This window comes from Aythya marila (assembly GCF_965140915.1).
Source record: "Aythya marila genome assembly, chromosome: 1".
In the NCBI taxonomy this organism is placed as follows: Eukaryota; Metazoa; Chordata; class Aves; order Anseriformes; family Anatidae; genus Aythya; species Aythya marila.
In genome coordinates, this window is record NC_139042.1 from 131,513,282 (window position 1) to 131,530,167 (window position 16,886).

The window sequence follows — 16,886 nt, forward strand, 5'->3', positions numbered from 1 at the left end:
GGGAATAATCTGTGCCTGATGTAAAGTAAATCCTCACTTTCGTTGCTGGACTTGGCCTCTCTATGTTCAGGACGGTGCTGATGGCACCTGATTTGTTGCATAGAAGAAACTGAAGCATACCCCTGGAACGTTTACTGCAACAGCCCGGTCTCTGATGTGGGACAAATGCCCCATGTTTCCCAGAAGCCTTCAATTCAGCAACACGTATTTCCCCACACTGTAGCACCAAGAATAAGTGAGACAAACACATATATTAAATGACATACTTTATTAAAAGGTACATTCAGCAGCAATGGACACATTTACTTAAGTAGATTTTAACTGTTAAGGAGCTTATAATTATAAATCCCTTTAAGGCATTAAAAGCTCTTAGACATTTTAACTTTGCAATCATTTCATATAAATAGGCTATGCAAATGATGATGCTTGCCTAAGAAAAAGATACCTCAGCTGCACTAAACAGAGATATACATATAAACATATATATAAAACAATGATTTTTTTCCCTTGTCATAAACTCATTGATGGGGATATTTCACAATCTTTAAGGCTTGGGCTCTGGCCCCTGCAACTATTATTCAAGTAAGAAGCCTCCTGTTGAAGTTACCACGTGGATGGGTACAGATTACTTGCATGGATGAGAGCTGCAGGACAGGGCCTAAGCTGTGGCAGAATCAGCAAAAATGTCAGAATGCTCAGTGACATACATGTATATTTACAGTCTGTGCAAGTAGCATTAGCTACTTGCATCGATTACAGGGGGCTCTCTCTGAAGCTATAAACAGAGGAAAGGCAATGTGGCAAAGGCTAATCAGCACCTATTAGCTCTTAGTTTTTGATGGCATTGATCTCCCTTCTCAAGAACAAAATTTGGGTTTGACAGGGGGATGTCAGTCAGGGCACCAGACAGAGCACCAGCAGCATGCAACCACACCAGCTCAGGGCACAAATGCATTGAGTCTTGAGGGTTCTGCCTCAAGCAGCAGAAACCTCCTGTGATGCACTGTGGTTCAGCTGCTTTTCCAAATGTAAACAACAAAAGTGCCAACCACTTCCAGTTGTAGCAACCCCCCAATAAATAGTGAATAATTCATCCTAGTTCTGATAAACTATGCTCTATACCTTTAATGGCCATACATATGCGTGAAGAAGTGGAAATAGCTATTGAAACAGAAGCTGTGACTAGATCTGATGAGCTGCACAAACTCATTTGAATTAATACAGCTGCAGGGGCTGAGTCTCTACAAACTTACCACTGACTTTATGTTTGCGTGCAACTCCTTTGGCTTCATGCTTTACAATAGGTCTAGTCAGAGAGGCAAATCTGGCCTTATTTTCCATGGATTGGTCACTGCACAGCATGTGGCTCATGCAAACTCCCAGAATAAATTCACTGTACGTCTCTCACTGCCAGACAATAATTGCTACATGAAACCCGTCCTCACAGACAAGCCTTACTGAGAGGGGTTTCACCAGCACAGCTATGCAGGAGCAGTAGCATCAAGGCCTCATAACAGTAAGCATAAAGGCACACTCCGAGATTTATTCCTAAAAGATCTCAGTCATTCACCGAAGACAAACGCTCTTCTGTATTCCGCTTTGCTCTTGCCTAGCAGCTTACCTACCATCAGCTCCTCATGCCACAGCATTTGCTCTGCTCTCCTGCCATCAGCCAGCACTCAGCGGCACCGACCAGCCCTGGGGCTGCCCACACTGCCTTCAAGCACTCCTCCAGCCCACGAAACAACCAGGGTCTGGATGCACCAAGGCTGCGAGCCCAACACTGCCAGAGGAGCTCTAGATGACTTTAGCTCCCCACCCTCATGCCCCACTGCTAGCTTTCATCAGCCTTGTGCTGGTTCTGATGACCACCACGTGCTCCTTGACTTAGCACGTGAAAGCAGAGCCCTGACTGGATCAAGGTTTCCAGAAGAGGAAAAATATTTTCCATACAGGAAAAATACACCTTGCACCTGGGAAAGGCCAACACTTCTCAAAACTGGCATGCTCTAGGGACTAAACGTCCTTACAGACAGAGAGTTTCTTTTCAGAAAATATACAGATTTCTGCTTTTCACACAGTATTTTTGAAGGACTCAACAGAAGCCAAAGGGAAATGCTCCAATGGTAAGCAGTCAGACCCCTTTTATCTCATTCTCATTGACATACACACAAAAAAGGAGGTGGCTTCCAAGAACAGGCTTGAATTTGGGATGAAAGGAGGGAAATGCTTCTCCCTTCTCTTTATTCTAGGTCTGGTTTGAATTATGTCTTAATAACAAGACAGCATTTTTTCAGGGAGGTATTAGAAATACTGGAGCCAACAGTATTTTCACCCTTTATCAAAATGGCTTTTGTAACAAAATGAGTAAGTTACAGGGGGAACTTCTTGTAAAATAATTTGATTTAGAAAGTTACTCCACTTTAATTGGGGCATTTTCAAATGCACTAAGGACAATTAGGTATCCAAAATCTAAGCAAATGAAAGTGAACTGGGACCACAACTTCCATTTGTGCCCTGAAAACCTTCCCCTAAATGCCTCTTGGGCTGTGTGGATAACTTATAACTCTCCTTTTCAAACCATCCCAGGAAGTACAGAATACACCAGAAACCTGCACAGATGATTTGGCTGCTGCCTTTCTTAGAGTCTAGAGCTAGAAGAGAGCTCCTCTGGCATCTATCTCTGTCCCCCATCACCCAGGCTGATCCTGCAACCCCCCAAAACGAGGAAGAGCAGGCAGAGGAAGGTTAAGCCCATGATCTTCAGCTCAGAAGAAAGCTGGCAGAATATGGTGCATATTTACTAAAGTCAACTCTTGCTGACAGTGTGTTTATGGAAGGTAATGACACCATTACGGCTCCATACAGAAAGGCACTTCTAAGCTTTTTACAGAATAAAAAATATCTATAAAAAAAATCCATACATGCTTCAAACTACAGATATATATATATATATTTTCCTGAATCCTCCATTGGAACTTGAATTTTAAAAACAGTTTAACTCCTCAGAATGTGAAATCTCATGGCCACATTAATCGAGAACATCTGAATCCAGGAGAAAGAAATCACTTCCAGTTATGTTGTCAGTGTTATGTGCATAACATTCCCACAGCTGTAGATCCATTGTGCTCCATGTTATAAATAAGAAATTGCATGGTGACAGCTAAAATTCAAAAGCATTAATGTTTCTCTTTGCAACTCTTTTTTTTTTTTTTTTTTCCCAGTCTTTTGAGGTTTCTCCCCTTTCCCTCCTAGTTGAAGTTACTTGAAGCAACATTACTGCTTACCCAACTGACATATTTATGGTAATTAAAAAATAGTAGATGCCAAGCAAATATGACTAATGTTGCTATTTGGCAAATAAGACAAGGAACAACTTCTATTGATTCTGAACCAGACTGTTGTATTTGCACTAATAAACATTTCTTCTTCTTCTGCTTGTCTTGGTTATTCCGGCACTTTGAGGAGAAACCTGAAGGCAGCTCAAGGGACGCAGCCAAGCACTGCCCTGACTTCCATCCCAGGCAGCAGCCACCACCGAAGCCATTGAGTTGCAGAGAGCAAACCCAGCTGAGTCAGGCCCCTTGAATGAATACAAACGAGCTCCCTTGTATCTCTTGCATTCTAGGTTGTGGTCCCTTTCAACCATGAAAAACAGCTACAAATTGTTCCCAGAGCTAAACCACTTAACATCTTGGCACTTGGTTGTTTTTAACTTTGTAACAATAGGCACTGTTCACTCCTCTCAATCTCAGCTTTTTATTCTATAATAAAGCAGGAATACTGATGAAAGGCTAGTCACGGCTTCTCCCCATGGTATCAGGGTGGTGGCATGTGATGATTCACATGGGGTGTGTTTGATCCAAGAAAGCCCAGCCTCTGCTTATTCTTCCTTTGTTCTGTCATCTAAGGTGGAAAGGCAGAGAGAGAGACGAGTTGATATTCTTTTTTTTTGTTTTGTTTTGTTTTTACTATTATTTAGCAGTCACAGAACAAGATACATATAAGCAAAACAACAGGGAGTGGAATTCTATTCTTCAGCATTAAAAATTAGAAGTAAGAGATGCCTTTGAAGTGATGCCTCTGTTTCCTGCAAAGGATGGACATTTCATTCTCATTTGTACACTGTTCTTTTCCAGTGGCAGGTTTTACAGTGAGTACATCCCTCGTGCTGCTATCGTGTTGTGTAGCCCTGCAGAGTGTCAGCATTTGCACTTGGTGCTATACAATGACAGATGGTCATTGTATTAAAAAGATGGTCCCTATTAAAAGATGGTCCCAACCCCAAAGAGTTTAAATTTAAGGCAGAAGAAAGCAGGTTCAGGCAGAGGGGGATGAAAAAGCCACCCAGGACAGTAGGATAAGCACAATAAGCAATGGTCGCAGTTCATCCAGCCTAAACCTCTGTCAAGTTTCTCACAGGGAGAAAGAGTTTTAAGGAGGGGTCTGAAGGGGGATGATTAGGTAACTCGATGCCACTGGAAGTGCTTTCCATAAAGAAAGCATGAAGATGCTTTTCTGAAACTGTAATGAACAAACCAGAGGTGACTGGCATCTTAGGTAAAACGGGAGCTGGCCCTTTGACCCTGCAGTGAGAGAAAGGTGGGTGAGGCAGAGGCAGGGCTGTGAGGAAGGCCAGTACCGCTGTATGCTAGGGGAGGGGAGATAAGGGATGGGCACAGAGGGCGACACAAGCGAAACGACAGGCTCAACAAATTGTTCTCACAACAGCGTAGCTGATATTTAACAGGGGAAAACCCCCATGTGTCAGACTCAGAAAGCTTCTACTGATTCTGATCAGTAGGCAGCTCTTTCTGACACTACTCCTGTTCTACTGCCAGGTTTGCAGTACCTGCACATGCAAAGCCCACCACTGCTTCTGCAGCTTCCCTCTGTCCTCACACACCCATGGTAACCCATTTCATAACTCATTCCCCTTAGCTGTTCTCTGCTGTTGCTAATGGAGTACAATTTCAGCCCAAACCCCTATCAGTGTGTCTACTCAGAAAGCTTACTGGAAGATAAAACCTTTCTAGGACAAAAGTCTCTTTTGTAACACTGTCCTGACTGCGACCTGAGGGAAGCTAGCACGCTCACCCACACGCGCTCAGGTTGATGCCCAGGGCAGGGCACTCACCTGTTCCTTGAGCTCGGCAAGCTGACTGGAAAGCTGTTTTACAAGGCTCATGGTTGACTCCAGCCTCTCCTGCAGGTTCCTGATTTCATTTTGCTCATTGTCACCTTCATTGCTAACCAGAGACATGGCTCTCATCCGAGGGAACCAGTCCAAATTCTTCTCCTACATGGGGATGAGAGAAACAGCAATGTTAGTGAGGGTTTATGCAATACTACCAGAATATGTAAACTCAGTGGGACTTCTACTCAGCAGACAACGCACAGCGAAGTGAGCTTAACAACCACTTTATTGAGCAGGTATTTCACACTGCCCTTTCTATTATTGCCTCTGTCTACAAAGAAGGCACCAAGAGCAAAATCTTGGTTCTCCACTGGTGCACCTGGACTGCAGCGTGGGCTGGCACATTCACCTCCCATCTGCAGCTCTGGCATGCAGAAATGCATGGGGAGACTTCTCTGGCACCTCCTCTGTGCTCCCTGTGCCTTGCTTTGAATTGCACGTGGGACGCATTTCCCCAGTGCCTCTTCAGCCTGGCTGGCCTCCATTTGTGTCAGCTGTCCCTGCAGCAGTGCCAGTGAGCCAACATCAGGAAAACGAGACAAGCTGCAGTCCTCTCCAGGCTGGCCTGGAGCGTGCCTACTGCAGGAGCAGAGGGACCTTGGGTTGAGTTCAGCTGCCCACAGGGGCAGATTCGGGGTCCTGCTTGGGCTTCAGTGTGCCATTACGACTGTAAGTCTCAAGTAACCACAAGCACAGCCCCACAGCCAAGGGCTAACCTGCTAAGGACCAAGCACCACATGGGTGTCCACGGACTCAAGCTATGAATCTAATCATAACAAAAATGTAAGTTGGGGTGGTGTCTACCAGCACGAGTCTGAATCCTCAGAGACACACATATTTGTGTGTAGCATGTAACGGAGACTGGAGGGTGCAAGCCTGGGAGGGGTGGTAATCGAGCTGCAAGCAGCCTGATTTGCCTTAATGCACGAGACATGGGAAATAGGTCCCCTATCTACTGATGCGTTGCATCAGTGCACCTCTGCCCTCCACCTTGGGGGGAGTGGGAGGATGTGGTTAGATCATATGCATGATGTTTTGCAACAAGCCCCCACAGACACGTGCACTTGAAAACTTTAAGAGAAATAGCATGAGCTGGAGCATGGTTCTTCCCATCCCCTGCACGATGGATGGCTCCTCACAAGTAGCACCGTTACCCCCATTTCTACTCCCTCCCATGGGCAGATTCACATGGATCCAAACATTTACGAGCCCAGGGAAGTGCCAAGCGAATCCAATTTTACTGTCCTTCTAGAGAGAGAGGGCTGCTTTCAACTATGCCATGCTCTGCCTCGACGCCAGACCCTGCCCTCTGACAGAACATGGTTTAGAAACACCCAGGCTAACTCAGAAAGCTGCAGTGAGGATGGAAGCACTTACAGTGTTTATATTTTTCCATTAGTTGGGTTAGCCTGACCCCCTCTGTTACCCTGGATAAGCCTAAATACAAAGCCATATGAGTTCTGGATTGTTTTCTTCCTTTTAACTCAACACTTCTAATGAGTTTTTGTCTGGCTGCTCAACCTCTGGTCCTGTCACTATGATGACAAGATGTCTGGGGAACAAGATGGTGTGCCCCTTCGTTGCATTTTGCAGCCCACGGCTCAGTCAGCCGTGTGCACTGGCGGAATGAGGCCTTTCCTCACTGCCCACTTCTTCGAGCCTTGTGATCTCATTATGACAATTTGCTGTGGTTACGCATGATGCCATTTTCAATGGGTCATAACTCATTCAAATCAAAACCTGTTTTCACCAGCTCTGCTGGTGGAGATCACGTGCCTCCTCCCTGCTGGATATCCCCGTCAGACACATGGAACAGTAGACTCTGATTTCTGCTGCAGTCCTGTATGCTTACAAGACCAGCATTCATTTTCCACGAGCACGCTCTGATATTTATTTTAAATTTACTTTGGCTAGGATCTAACAGAGCATTCATCACGTGCCTAGCATTAAGTGCAGGTGTAGTCATCTATACTAAGCTTAGTTTGTGCACAGCACTTTGCTGGATCTATGCCTTTTTTTTTTTTTTTTTTGCAAAACATTTGCCAGCAAATTTGTCTGCCACTAAAGTCACAGAAAGTGAATTCAAAGGAGTTACAGTGAACAGAGATGCAGTTGTGTCTGAGTATTTCCTGGAAAGCTCTGATATCTGCCCCCATCACAGCTTCTCCTGCTTGAAGCACCTGAAGGTACCAACCTCAAGGACACACTGCCACAGGAGCCAGCTGAGAGGCTGAAGTCCTTTTTGGCAAGGCTCACTGTAATGCCAAAGTTTCTAAGCCAAGCTGCAGAGGGAGAGGAATTTGAGACACCATCACTGTGGTTCTCATGTTTGCTGAGTACTGCTGCCAGGACTGTGAAATGTACTTGTTAGTTTTGTTTTCCATTTGCCACTCCCTTGCTTCTCCAGGGCACAAGGCAGAGACCGCCGACTGCCTTGGAAGGGCTTTTGCAGACTGACCCTCCACCACACCGCAGTATCCAGAGGCACACCACACAAACCTGTGTGGATGCCAGACATCCCGGCTCAGTCGTCTTGCCTCCCAAGACTCCCAAGTGTCACCTGCTTCCCTCCTCCTCTACATAACTTTATACTGTATAGGGAGAGGGGTGACCAGGAACAGGTGAGTACAGGGACAGGGCAGGCTGCCACACAGTGCTGCGGTGCTGATTGTAGCTGGCTGGGCCAGCTCTGAACCCTGTGCCAGCCCACCTTGGCCATCAGGAGCCCCAGCATCCTGGGAGCTCAGTGACAGATGCTGCTCACCCCCGTGTGTCCAGATCTGCCTTCCCAGCAATTCTGGGGTAATCAGTCCCAAGAAAGAAATACAGCTGTGATTTAGTTACACACCAAGAAGATCTGGACATTATTTTGACAGGTTGTGGAGGATCAAGCAAGGGCTTAAGCCAAGTTCTAAGGGAAGCTGATGGGTCTGCATGGACTGGAGATCTCATAAAAAGAAGTTACTGACTTTTATAGCTGGGTGAAACAGCTGAAACAGGTCTGTCACTTGGCAGTCCCAAGTTCTGTGGAAGAGATTCACAGAATCAAGAGCTTCTTGATTCTCGCCTGTATACACTTCCAAAGAAATCCAGTCCAGCTGTGTATTTTTGTCATGAAAAATATCAGACAACCTGTCTTTAAGTTAAAAATACTTATCTGGCCTTCACCAACAATCCCATTATAATGAGCACACAAGTTATACTCCCTCATTGAATGGCATGATTTTGCTGGTCAATATTATCATGTTTCTTTCATTGGATTGTGAACTGCAAAACCCTAGTATTATTAAAGGGCAGCATGAAAATTAGCTTCAGCACATGGCCCTATTTGCTGAGTCTGAACCACAAACAAACAGCAATTGCCTCTGGGGACAAAACCTTTCAATCACAAGCCTGCGAGGCTCTACAACGCAAATCGGAAAAGGTTCCCCTACAGAAAATTTTAGTGAATTGGAAGTGTTCAGGGGGGGACAGGCACTCTGTGACTGCCTGGCTACAGGAAAGCTATTTTTACTCCAAGGTAATTGCTTGCCAATTAACTTGAGGTAGTTAACATGTTTGTACAACACCAAACATTTTTTCTGGGACTTAAATATTTATGGGCTCAGTCCAGGGTTGACCTTGACCAACTAACACATGTTAAAGCTGGAACATGCCTTGTCTGTGCTGCAGGTGTGCTCCTGCTGCCCTCTAACTTGCTGCCACCTACCTTCTTGACTGGTGCAGGGACAGGACATCGAAGTGTGTGAGCTGCCATGCCCCAGCCATTGTCCTCAGAAATCCATCCATTTTGCCCAAGACAGAATTCATGCAGACATTTTGAGCCAACAACCTGCACAAGCAAGGCAGGCTGCTAGTAGGGAGCAGGACAGACCTCTGCAAACAGCTGTTGCAGGACTCAGTTTACAAGCAACAACCAGGCTAGTGCAAGGCGGCATAACTCAAGCAGAAATGAACTCACAGAGGATGAGCTATGTGGATGGAGCACTCCAAAATGAATTGTTACAAATTACTACAACTTTCTTTCTAAGCAGCTGGGGCTGAATACAATGTTTTTACTGTTATTTCATTCTCGCACAAGATAGCCGCTCTCCTTAGCCCAACCGCAGCAGCCCACCTACGGATCACAGCATCTTCCCGCTACATCCTCCCTCCTTGAGCATGATGTGTGCCTTGCAGAATTCATATTTAAGTATATGTCTGTGTCCAGGGCAGAGAGTCAGCCAGACAGGAAGGCTGCAGGGACAGAAAGGAGCCGCAGCCTCCCCTCTGTCAGTTCAGCTGGAAGGAAAAAAAAAAAAAGGGCAGGTGGGGCTAGCCAAAAGGCTGTGGGCCAAGGAGACTGCACACGAGCAGAGCAGACATTTCATGTGGTGATCCAGCACACCCGCTCCCTCCTTCCTCCCCAGCAGCAAATTCCCCTGGCAGGACTCCATTAGCAGAGAGGGCTCACTCAGGGTGAACACCTCTCTGCAAGGTTCCCTGTGTGCACATAGCCTCCAGGTGCCCACTGCAAGGGCACACACCTGAGGAATCACAGGGCTTAGAGGATTTGCTACTCATATTTGCCAAGAAACCTCAAAACCCATTTTTTTTTCAGAGAGGAACATTCAGACTAAAAATCTATGTTTGCCTCCTGGAGTTTTCTAAGCGACTTTCTCCTGAGCATGGATGAAGAAAAGAGGGAAGAAATTTGTTTTGAGTTTCTATACTTTTTACAAAGTCTTTCTTGAGCCATCCCTGTCCTGGTGGCACGGCCAACTGGCTTCAATTGAACTCTCATGCTGAGCTGAATCCATGCCTCCAGAGTAATTGGCAGGGGACATTTCTTTAGGAGGTGTTGGTTTCACAGGCTAGCAGAGAGATGGATCAGCTGCAACCAGCAGGAGAGATTGTGCTGAATCTTTTAAAAAATAGATTACTAGATAACAATGAGAGAAAATAGGTCAAAGAGTAGGACAAGGGGGATGAAGTAGAGGAGTGAAGGCTGCTTAATGCATATTTTCTGCCCGTGCCTTCGCCATAGGCTCAGAGTACCACGCCACCACCAGCTGCACAAGACTTTCATTTCCCTAGAAGGCAGTGCCTAGCGCAGTGACTCTTAGCCCTTTCTACCCCATGACCCTGTACTGCAACATGAAAACAGGCAGCTTCAGGACTTCCCTCCTATCCACACGAAAAGAACAGGAGCTGTGACTACTCAATGACTCCTCCTGGGTTGTGACCTCCCCAGCTGCCCTCGCCTTCCCCAGCCCACCACTTCCCCATCTTGCAGAAGCCATTCGCTCCTTCGTGACTCAGTGAGGCCAGTACATGGCCATCAAGATTAGTTATCTCACAGCAAGGCTCCAGAGACCAGCATCCTTAAAGCACTCAGATCATCCCAGCTAGAGGCTGCCGAGGAGCATGAAGGATAAGTGTGGAAATTGCTACGAGGCTCAGTATGCTGCACTGGGCTGCAAGTGGAGCTCTGCCCACAACGTGCATTTGCTAGCGTGTGCTGCGTGGATGGAAACTGTGGTGGCAGCCTGCCAGAAGCCTTCTATGGCTTTAGAGACATGACCAGTGTGTGCTGGGGTGGTGAGACCCTGCTTCTGGGGCATTCAAGGGAGCCGCTGCTGGTGGCCTCCACATCCCACAAGTGGCCTTGCTGGGAAACGCTGCACAGCTCAATCCCTTGTGACTTAATTGTGCCCTCAGACCTGTGTCTCCGCATGACTAGAAACAAACTTCAGACACTGCTGCTCTTAGGCAGGCTGTTTATGTCCTTTCAGGTACAAGAACTAGCAGCACCGTTCATTCCCCTTTTCTGAGCCAGCACCTTGAAAAAATACTTTAGCTCCAGGTACAGAGAGGTCTATTTACTGATAAACGATTCTGTGTGTCTGAAGCGTAAATAAGTCCATCCATTTCTTTCCTAGATCAGTTGCCCATATAAGCAGAGCGTGATCAGTCCAAGCTACCTTTTGAAAGCTGTTTTTTCTTCTGCTTAGGGACGGAAAACTGCCTGGTCCTAAAACTCTAGCTATGTAGCTCCTATAGTCACCTTAAAAAGGGATCTTAAAGATTTAAACTATCTTGTGCTTTAGATGACACAGGGCAATAACCACTTTGTGATTTAATCACAGACAATAATAATTTGGTTCAGTGCATGATTCAGCTAATCCACAATTTGATAAATGTTCACCCTAAACTACAAACCCAAATAGCTTTCTGCAAATCCCGTTTGACACTTTAATGTTAAGAATGTATTTGATAAGCAATCTGTGCTGTACAAAAATATAGGGAGGGAAATCCGGAATTGTTATGCAGCTAAATGCAACCACAACAGTAATTCAAGGAAAATAAAAATAAACCTTGGCAATTGCAGATAAATCTTTACGCAACAAGAAAACTAATATGTCTGGCTGGGTCTATACTAGATTGATACATCCTACAACTTCCACAGTGCATGGAAAAATATAGAAATCTGTTTCCCACTAAGAGAATGTTGGAACTGTAATACAGACCCACAGTCTGCTTTAGCAGTGTCATTGATGCATTTACTTTCATTTTAACTTGGCTGAATGTTTTTTGAGGGCTGCAACAGAATCTATCACCTGAATTCTGCATAACTGTGAGTTCTGCAGGACTGGTATCTGGGCCAGTTAATATCCCCCCCAAATATGGTGAAGAATGATAATAAACCTCAAATCTTTGATGGTGTATGTGACAATTTTGATACTCAGCTTGAACACTGTACAGGATCTTGCTTTTCCAAGAAAGACACTGGCATTTACCTCCAAGAGATGAAAACAATCACAAAAGTATTTTCTGAATGCGATCTAGCACCGCTGCTGTGGGCAAAACCATATGTAAGCAATAAGAATGTGAGTCAGTGGAGTGCCCTTACAGTGAAAAAGGCCAACTGCATCCTGGGCTGCCCCAGCCAGGGTGCAGCCAGCACGTTGAGGGAAGTGATCCTCCATATCCAGCTGGCACTTGTAGGGCTGCATTTGCTGTACCGCGTCCACTTTGGGGCTTCTGAGGGTAATGAGAGAACTGGCAGAGGAGCTGGCCAAGCCGCTTACCATCATTTGTCAACAGTCTTGGCTATCGGGGGAGGTCCCAGTTGACTGGTGGCTAGCAAATGTGACGCCCATCTACAAGAAGGGCTGGAGGGCAGACCCAGGGAACTATAGGCCTGTCAGTTTGACCTCAGTGCCAGGGAAGCTCATGGAGCAGATTATCTTGAGTGTCATCATGTGGCACTTGCAGGTCAAGCAGGCGATCAGGCCCAGTCAGCATGGGTTTATGAAAGGCAGGTCCTGCTTGACGAACCTGATCTCCTTCTATGACAAAGTGATGCGCTGGGTGGATTAGCAAAAGGCTGTGGATGTGGTCTACCTTGACTTCAGTAAGGCTTTTGACACCGTTTCCCACAACATTCTCCTCAAGAAACTGACTGCTCTTGGCTTGGACTGGTGTACGCTTCGTTGGGTTAGAAACTGGCTGGATAGCCGGGCCCAAAGAGTCGTGGTAAATGGAGTCAAATCCAGTTGAAGGCCGGTTACTAGTGGCGTTCCCCACTAGTAGCTAGTGGCTCAGTGCTGGGGCCGGTCCTCTTTAATATCTTCATCGATGATCTGGATGAGGGCATTGAGTGCACCCTCAGTAAGTTTGCAGATGACACCAAGTTAGGCGCGTGTGTCGATCTGCTTGAGGGTAGGAAGGCTCTGCAGGAGGATCTGGATAGGCTGCACCGATGGGCTGAGGCCAACTGCATTAAGTTCAACAAGGCCAAGTGCCGGGTCCTCCACCCGGGGCGCAATAAACCCAAGCAGAGCTACAGGCTGGGAGATGAGTGGTTGGAAAGCTGCCAGGCAGAGAGGGACCTGGGAGTGATGGTTGATAGTTGGCTGAATATGAGCCAGCAGTGTGCTCAGGTGGCCAAGAAGGCCAACAGCATCCTGGCTTGCATAAGAAACAGTCTGGCCAGCAGGGCTAGGGAGGTGATTGTCTCCCTCTACTTGGCTCTGGTGAGGCCGCATCCTGAGTACTGTGTTCAGTTTTGGGCTCCTCACTACAAGAAGGACATGGAGGTGCTCGAGCGAGTCCAGAGAAGGGCGACGAAGCTGGTGAGGGGCCTGGAGAACAAGTCCTATGAGGAGCGGCTGAGGGAGCTGGGATTGTTCAGCCTGGAGAAAAGGAGGCTCAGGGGTGACCTTATTGCACTCTATAGATAACTTAAAGGAGGCTGTAGCGAGGTGGGGGTTGGTCTGTTCTCCCACGTGCCTGGTGACAGGATGAGGGTGAATGGGCTTAAGTTGCGCCAGGGGAGTTTTAGGTTGGATGTTAGGAAGAACTTCTTTACCAAAAGGGTTGTTAGACATTGGAACAGGCTGCCTAGGGAAGTGGTGGAGTCACCATCCCTGGAAGTCTTTAAAAGACGTTTAGATGTAGAGCTTAGGGATATGGTTTAGTGAGGACTGTTAGTGTTAGGTCAGAGGTTGAACTCGATGATCTTGAGGTCTCTTCCAACCTAGAAATTCTGTGATTCTGTGATTCCCAGTACCAAAAAAGACATTGACAAACTGGAGCACGGGCTTATGAGAGCAAGCTGAGAGAGCTGGGTCTGTTCAGCCTGGAGAAGGCCAAGGAGCAAGTATTGCCACTTGCAACTACCTTGGGGCAGAAGATGGAGCCAGACTGCCCTCAAGGTGTACAGTGCAATGATACAGTGGAAGCTGGAACATGGGAAATTCCAATTAAATAGAAGAACAAGTTTTTTTTAGTGGGAGGATGGTCAAGTACTGGAACAGATGCCCAGAGAAGTGGTAAGAGGCCCATTCTTGCAGATACTCACAATGCAAATGGACGAGACCCTGAGAAACCTGCTTCATCTCAATCTGCTTTCAGCTGGGGTGGAATTGGGGGATCTCTGGCAATCTCTCTTAACCTGAATTGTTCTATAGCCCTATGCTAAGTGCATCCTGTGGAACACACTGTGACTCCCTTCCTCTCCTCTCTGACTTCTGCTGTCACGCTCTGCTGTTGGGTTTGTACCTGCCTGCTCTCCTTGGCAGCAATGGCAAAGCAGCCTCTGCTACCACAATGGAATAGCAAGGAAAGTCAGTGCTCTGCACCGGCTGAGAAAGGAGAACCTGTACTCTTTGCACTGTTTCCTATCCTAGAAACAAAGCCCCTGAATGAATTCTGGACCTGCAAAATAGGGAAATAATAGGCCAGGACAGCAGGAGCTGCACAGAAACATTTTCTGTGGCATTGTTCTTCCTTCAATTCTGAGCAACCTTAGCCTAGAGGGTGGAAAGCACAAACTAAACTAAGCAGCTTTGGCACCAGTGCACAAGGACTGCACCATCCAACTCCCCTCCAGGTGGACCTGCAGGTGCACGGGGACTACAGCTGGCAGTGGGCTTGTGGCACAACCTTTGTGTGCTCAGGGGGCCTGAGCTTTCATCCCACTCCAGCGCTAGTGGGCTCCTCCTCTCCTTCAAGACACATTGGCTTCCTGTGTCTTTCTTTGCCCGCAGCATGTGTTCATTTCTCAACTGTTGCTTCGTTCTGCTGTTTCCATCACTCTCTGCCACCTTATCTCTATCGTAACTCTGAGAATTGGTATTCTCCTCTGCACATCTTCAGGAATCTCAACACTACCATCTCAGGCTAGGTTTTGGTGCTTAAATATGTGTGCCCTTAAAATAGATATAATTATAGATTTGTGCGAGATACAACTTTATTTTTCCACATTCCTATGTTTTTATGTTGTTAGTGGTTACAGGGCATGCTTTAGGAAAAACACTTCAGATTATTCATTTAAAATAATTAAATTATTTCTGATATAATCCCTGGATCTTGTGCATAAAGAAACAACATCTGGTACAGAGATTAGAAAATAAATGTTCTTGGCTTTTTTTTTTTTTTCTTTTTTCTTTTGTTAAACAGATGTTGTTGATACAAAACACAGAACTGTAAATCATAGCCTGCATGTGGACACAGACTGTCACTACTGAGCAGAAATTTACTGTGGCTAGATAGAGATTTGAAACAGCAATGAATCACTGGCTTACTAACTTTATTCACGTGGGTATGGTTTCAATATTCTGACATTAAGTGCACATGTCCTTAAAAAAAGAACCTTTTAATGGCAGCATGGGAGGCTCTGTTGTAGTTCCAGCTGTCTCAGTAGGGGAAGAACAGCATAATGCAATGGCCGTCTCTGCGCAGAGGCACCTGGCAGTTCTCCATCTCCTCCTTCACAGCTCACTGCAGTGCTGCTGTTGAGTTGCACAGGCTCAGTTCCTCCAATGCCAGGTGGCACCTCTCAGTGGCTCACTGTGTAGGGCATCCCTGTGACAGGTGAGGGGCTGAGCTGCTCATGGAGCTCCACCACAACCACCAACGTGCCTCCAGCTCCAGCTTCGTTCTCCCTCTCCTTCTCCTACTACTCTTACCATCATCTCTGCAAATTCACTGTTCATTTGCCATGCTGGCTTACATCTAGCTGAATGCCTGTGCTTTGCAATGATATTTCTGCTGACTGCATTTAAAGTGAGCAGAGTTATGGTGCTTACCCAGCCCCATGCCATTCCTATCCGCACACCACCAATCTGCATGGACTCTCTCTCTAAAGCCCCCATTCTTCTGATCTTCTGTTAGTATTGATTTCCTTTTGCAAAGCATTCTAGCAGGAGCTCTCTAGATACTGAAGTCCACTAATACCACCGAAATGTAAACACACCCTGCAGAATCATACCACTGCTGAGGACAGAGAGGTTGCCTGCTCCTTAGATACATACCTACTGTTCAGCTGGTAAGGATATCACAAATTTTGATCTCTTTTTGTCAATGTAAGTGCTGTTTTCAAACAGTGGATCGGGGTCTAACTTGCCTTTTAACCTCCAAACCATGACCTTTACTTCGTATCTTTTGTAGCATGGGATTCAGGCTCATACTTGTTGAAATGTATGCATTTTTTTTTTTGACATTTAGCTTTAATTCTCTGCCCCTGTCACTTTGCATTTTGCAAGTACTGTCCATTTTCTACCTTTAGCTTCAATTTGGTGTAACAAAATCTTTGGGAAATATAAAGACTCAGCTGGAGACTCATTTTTCAGAGGCTCAGGACTTGACCTTGTTCTCAGCTTTGCACAGGCATAGCTTCACTGATTGCAGTGTGATTGTTCTGGTTTAGGATACTCCCGGCATCGAGGCATTTTCAATCCTGATCTCAGTGTTCTGCTTTGGGTCCATTTTAACTCTGATGTACTTTGCATATGGTGCAATATGAAAGGACAGCTTAAAGTACAAAATTTTCTTTTAAAATTATTTAGAATTATTATCTATCCTACATTATTATCCCTAATGGGCTGTAGAAAACAACTGTATTTTTAAACAAAGATATAATCATGCATTTACCACACACTTGCATAAATGCACATACTCGAGTATTTTTCAGAGAGGAAAGAGATGCAGGTTTCTCTTTGAAGTGTCTCTTGACAAAGCACCATCAAGCCATGGCCACCTTACAGCCATATGGGCCTGAACACTACCAACACGCTCTGCAAGCTGTTTTCAAACCACTTGCTGTGTTCAAATGCTTGCCCATGGCTTGTGGGCATTCCTCTGCTCAAGTCCTCTGCACAACTCCTCACCTACATGCATGGAGGCCAAGGAGAGGCCCCTGTGG

At 46.0% G+C, this 16,886-nt stretch overlaps 1 protein-coding gene across 2 annotated transcripts in view; it reads right to left on the reverse strand.

Annotated features, from left to right (window-relative positions):
- Positions 1–232: 232 nt before the first annotated feature.
- ITPR2 (inositol 1,4,5-trisphosphate receptor type 2) overlaps positions 233–16,886 on the reverse strand; it is a 271,369-nt gene continuing 254,715 nt past the window's right edge. For both annotated transcript variants that reach the window (XM_082784800.1, XM_082784799.1), the window contains 2 exons: positions 5,138–5,299; positions 233–3,906 (listed from right to left, as the gene is read on the reverse strand). In XM_082784800.1, coding sequence (XP_082640926.1) covers positions 3,820–3,906; positions 5,138–5,299 — 249 coding nt within the window. In that variant the 3' untranslated portion in view covers positions 233–3,819. The remainder of the gene's footprint in view (positions 3,907–5,137; positions 5,300–16,886) is intronic.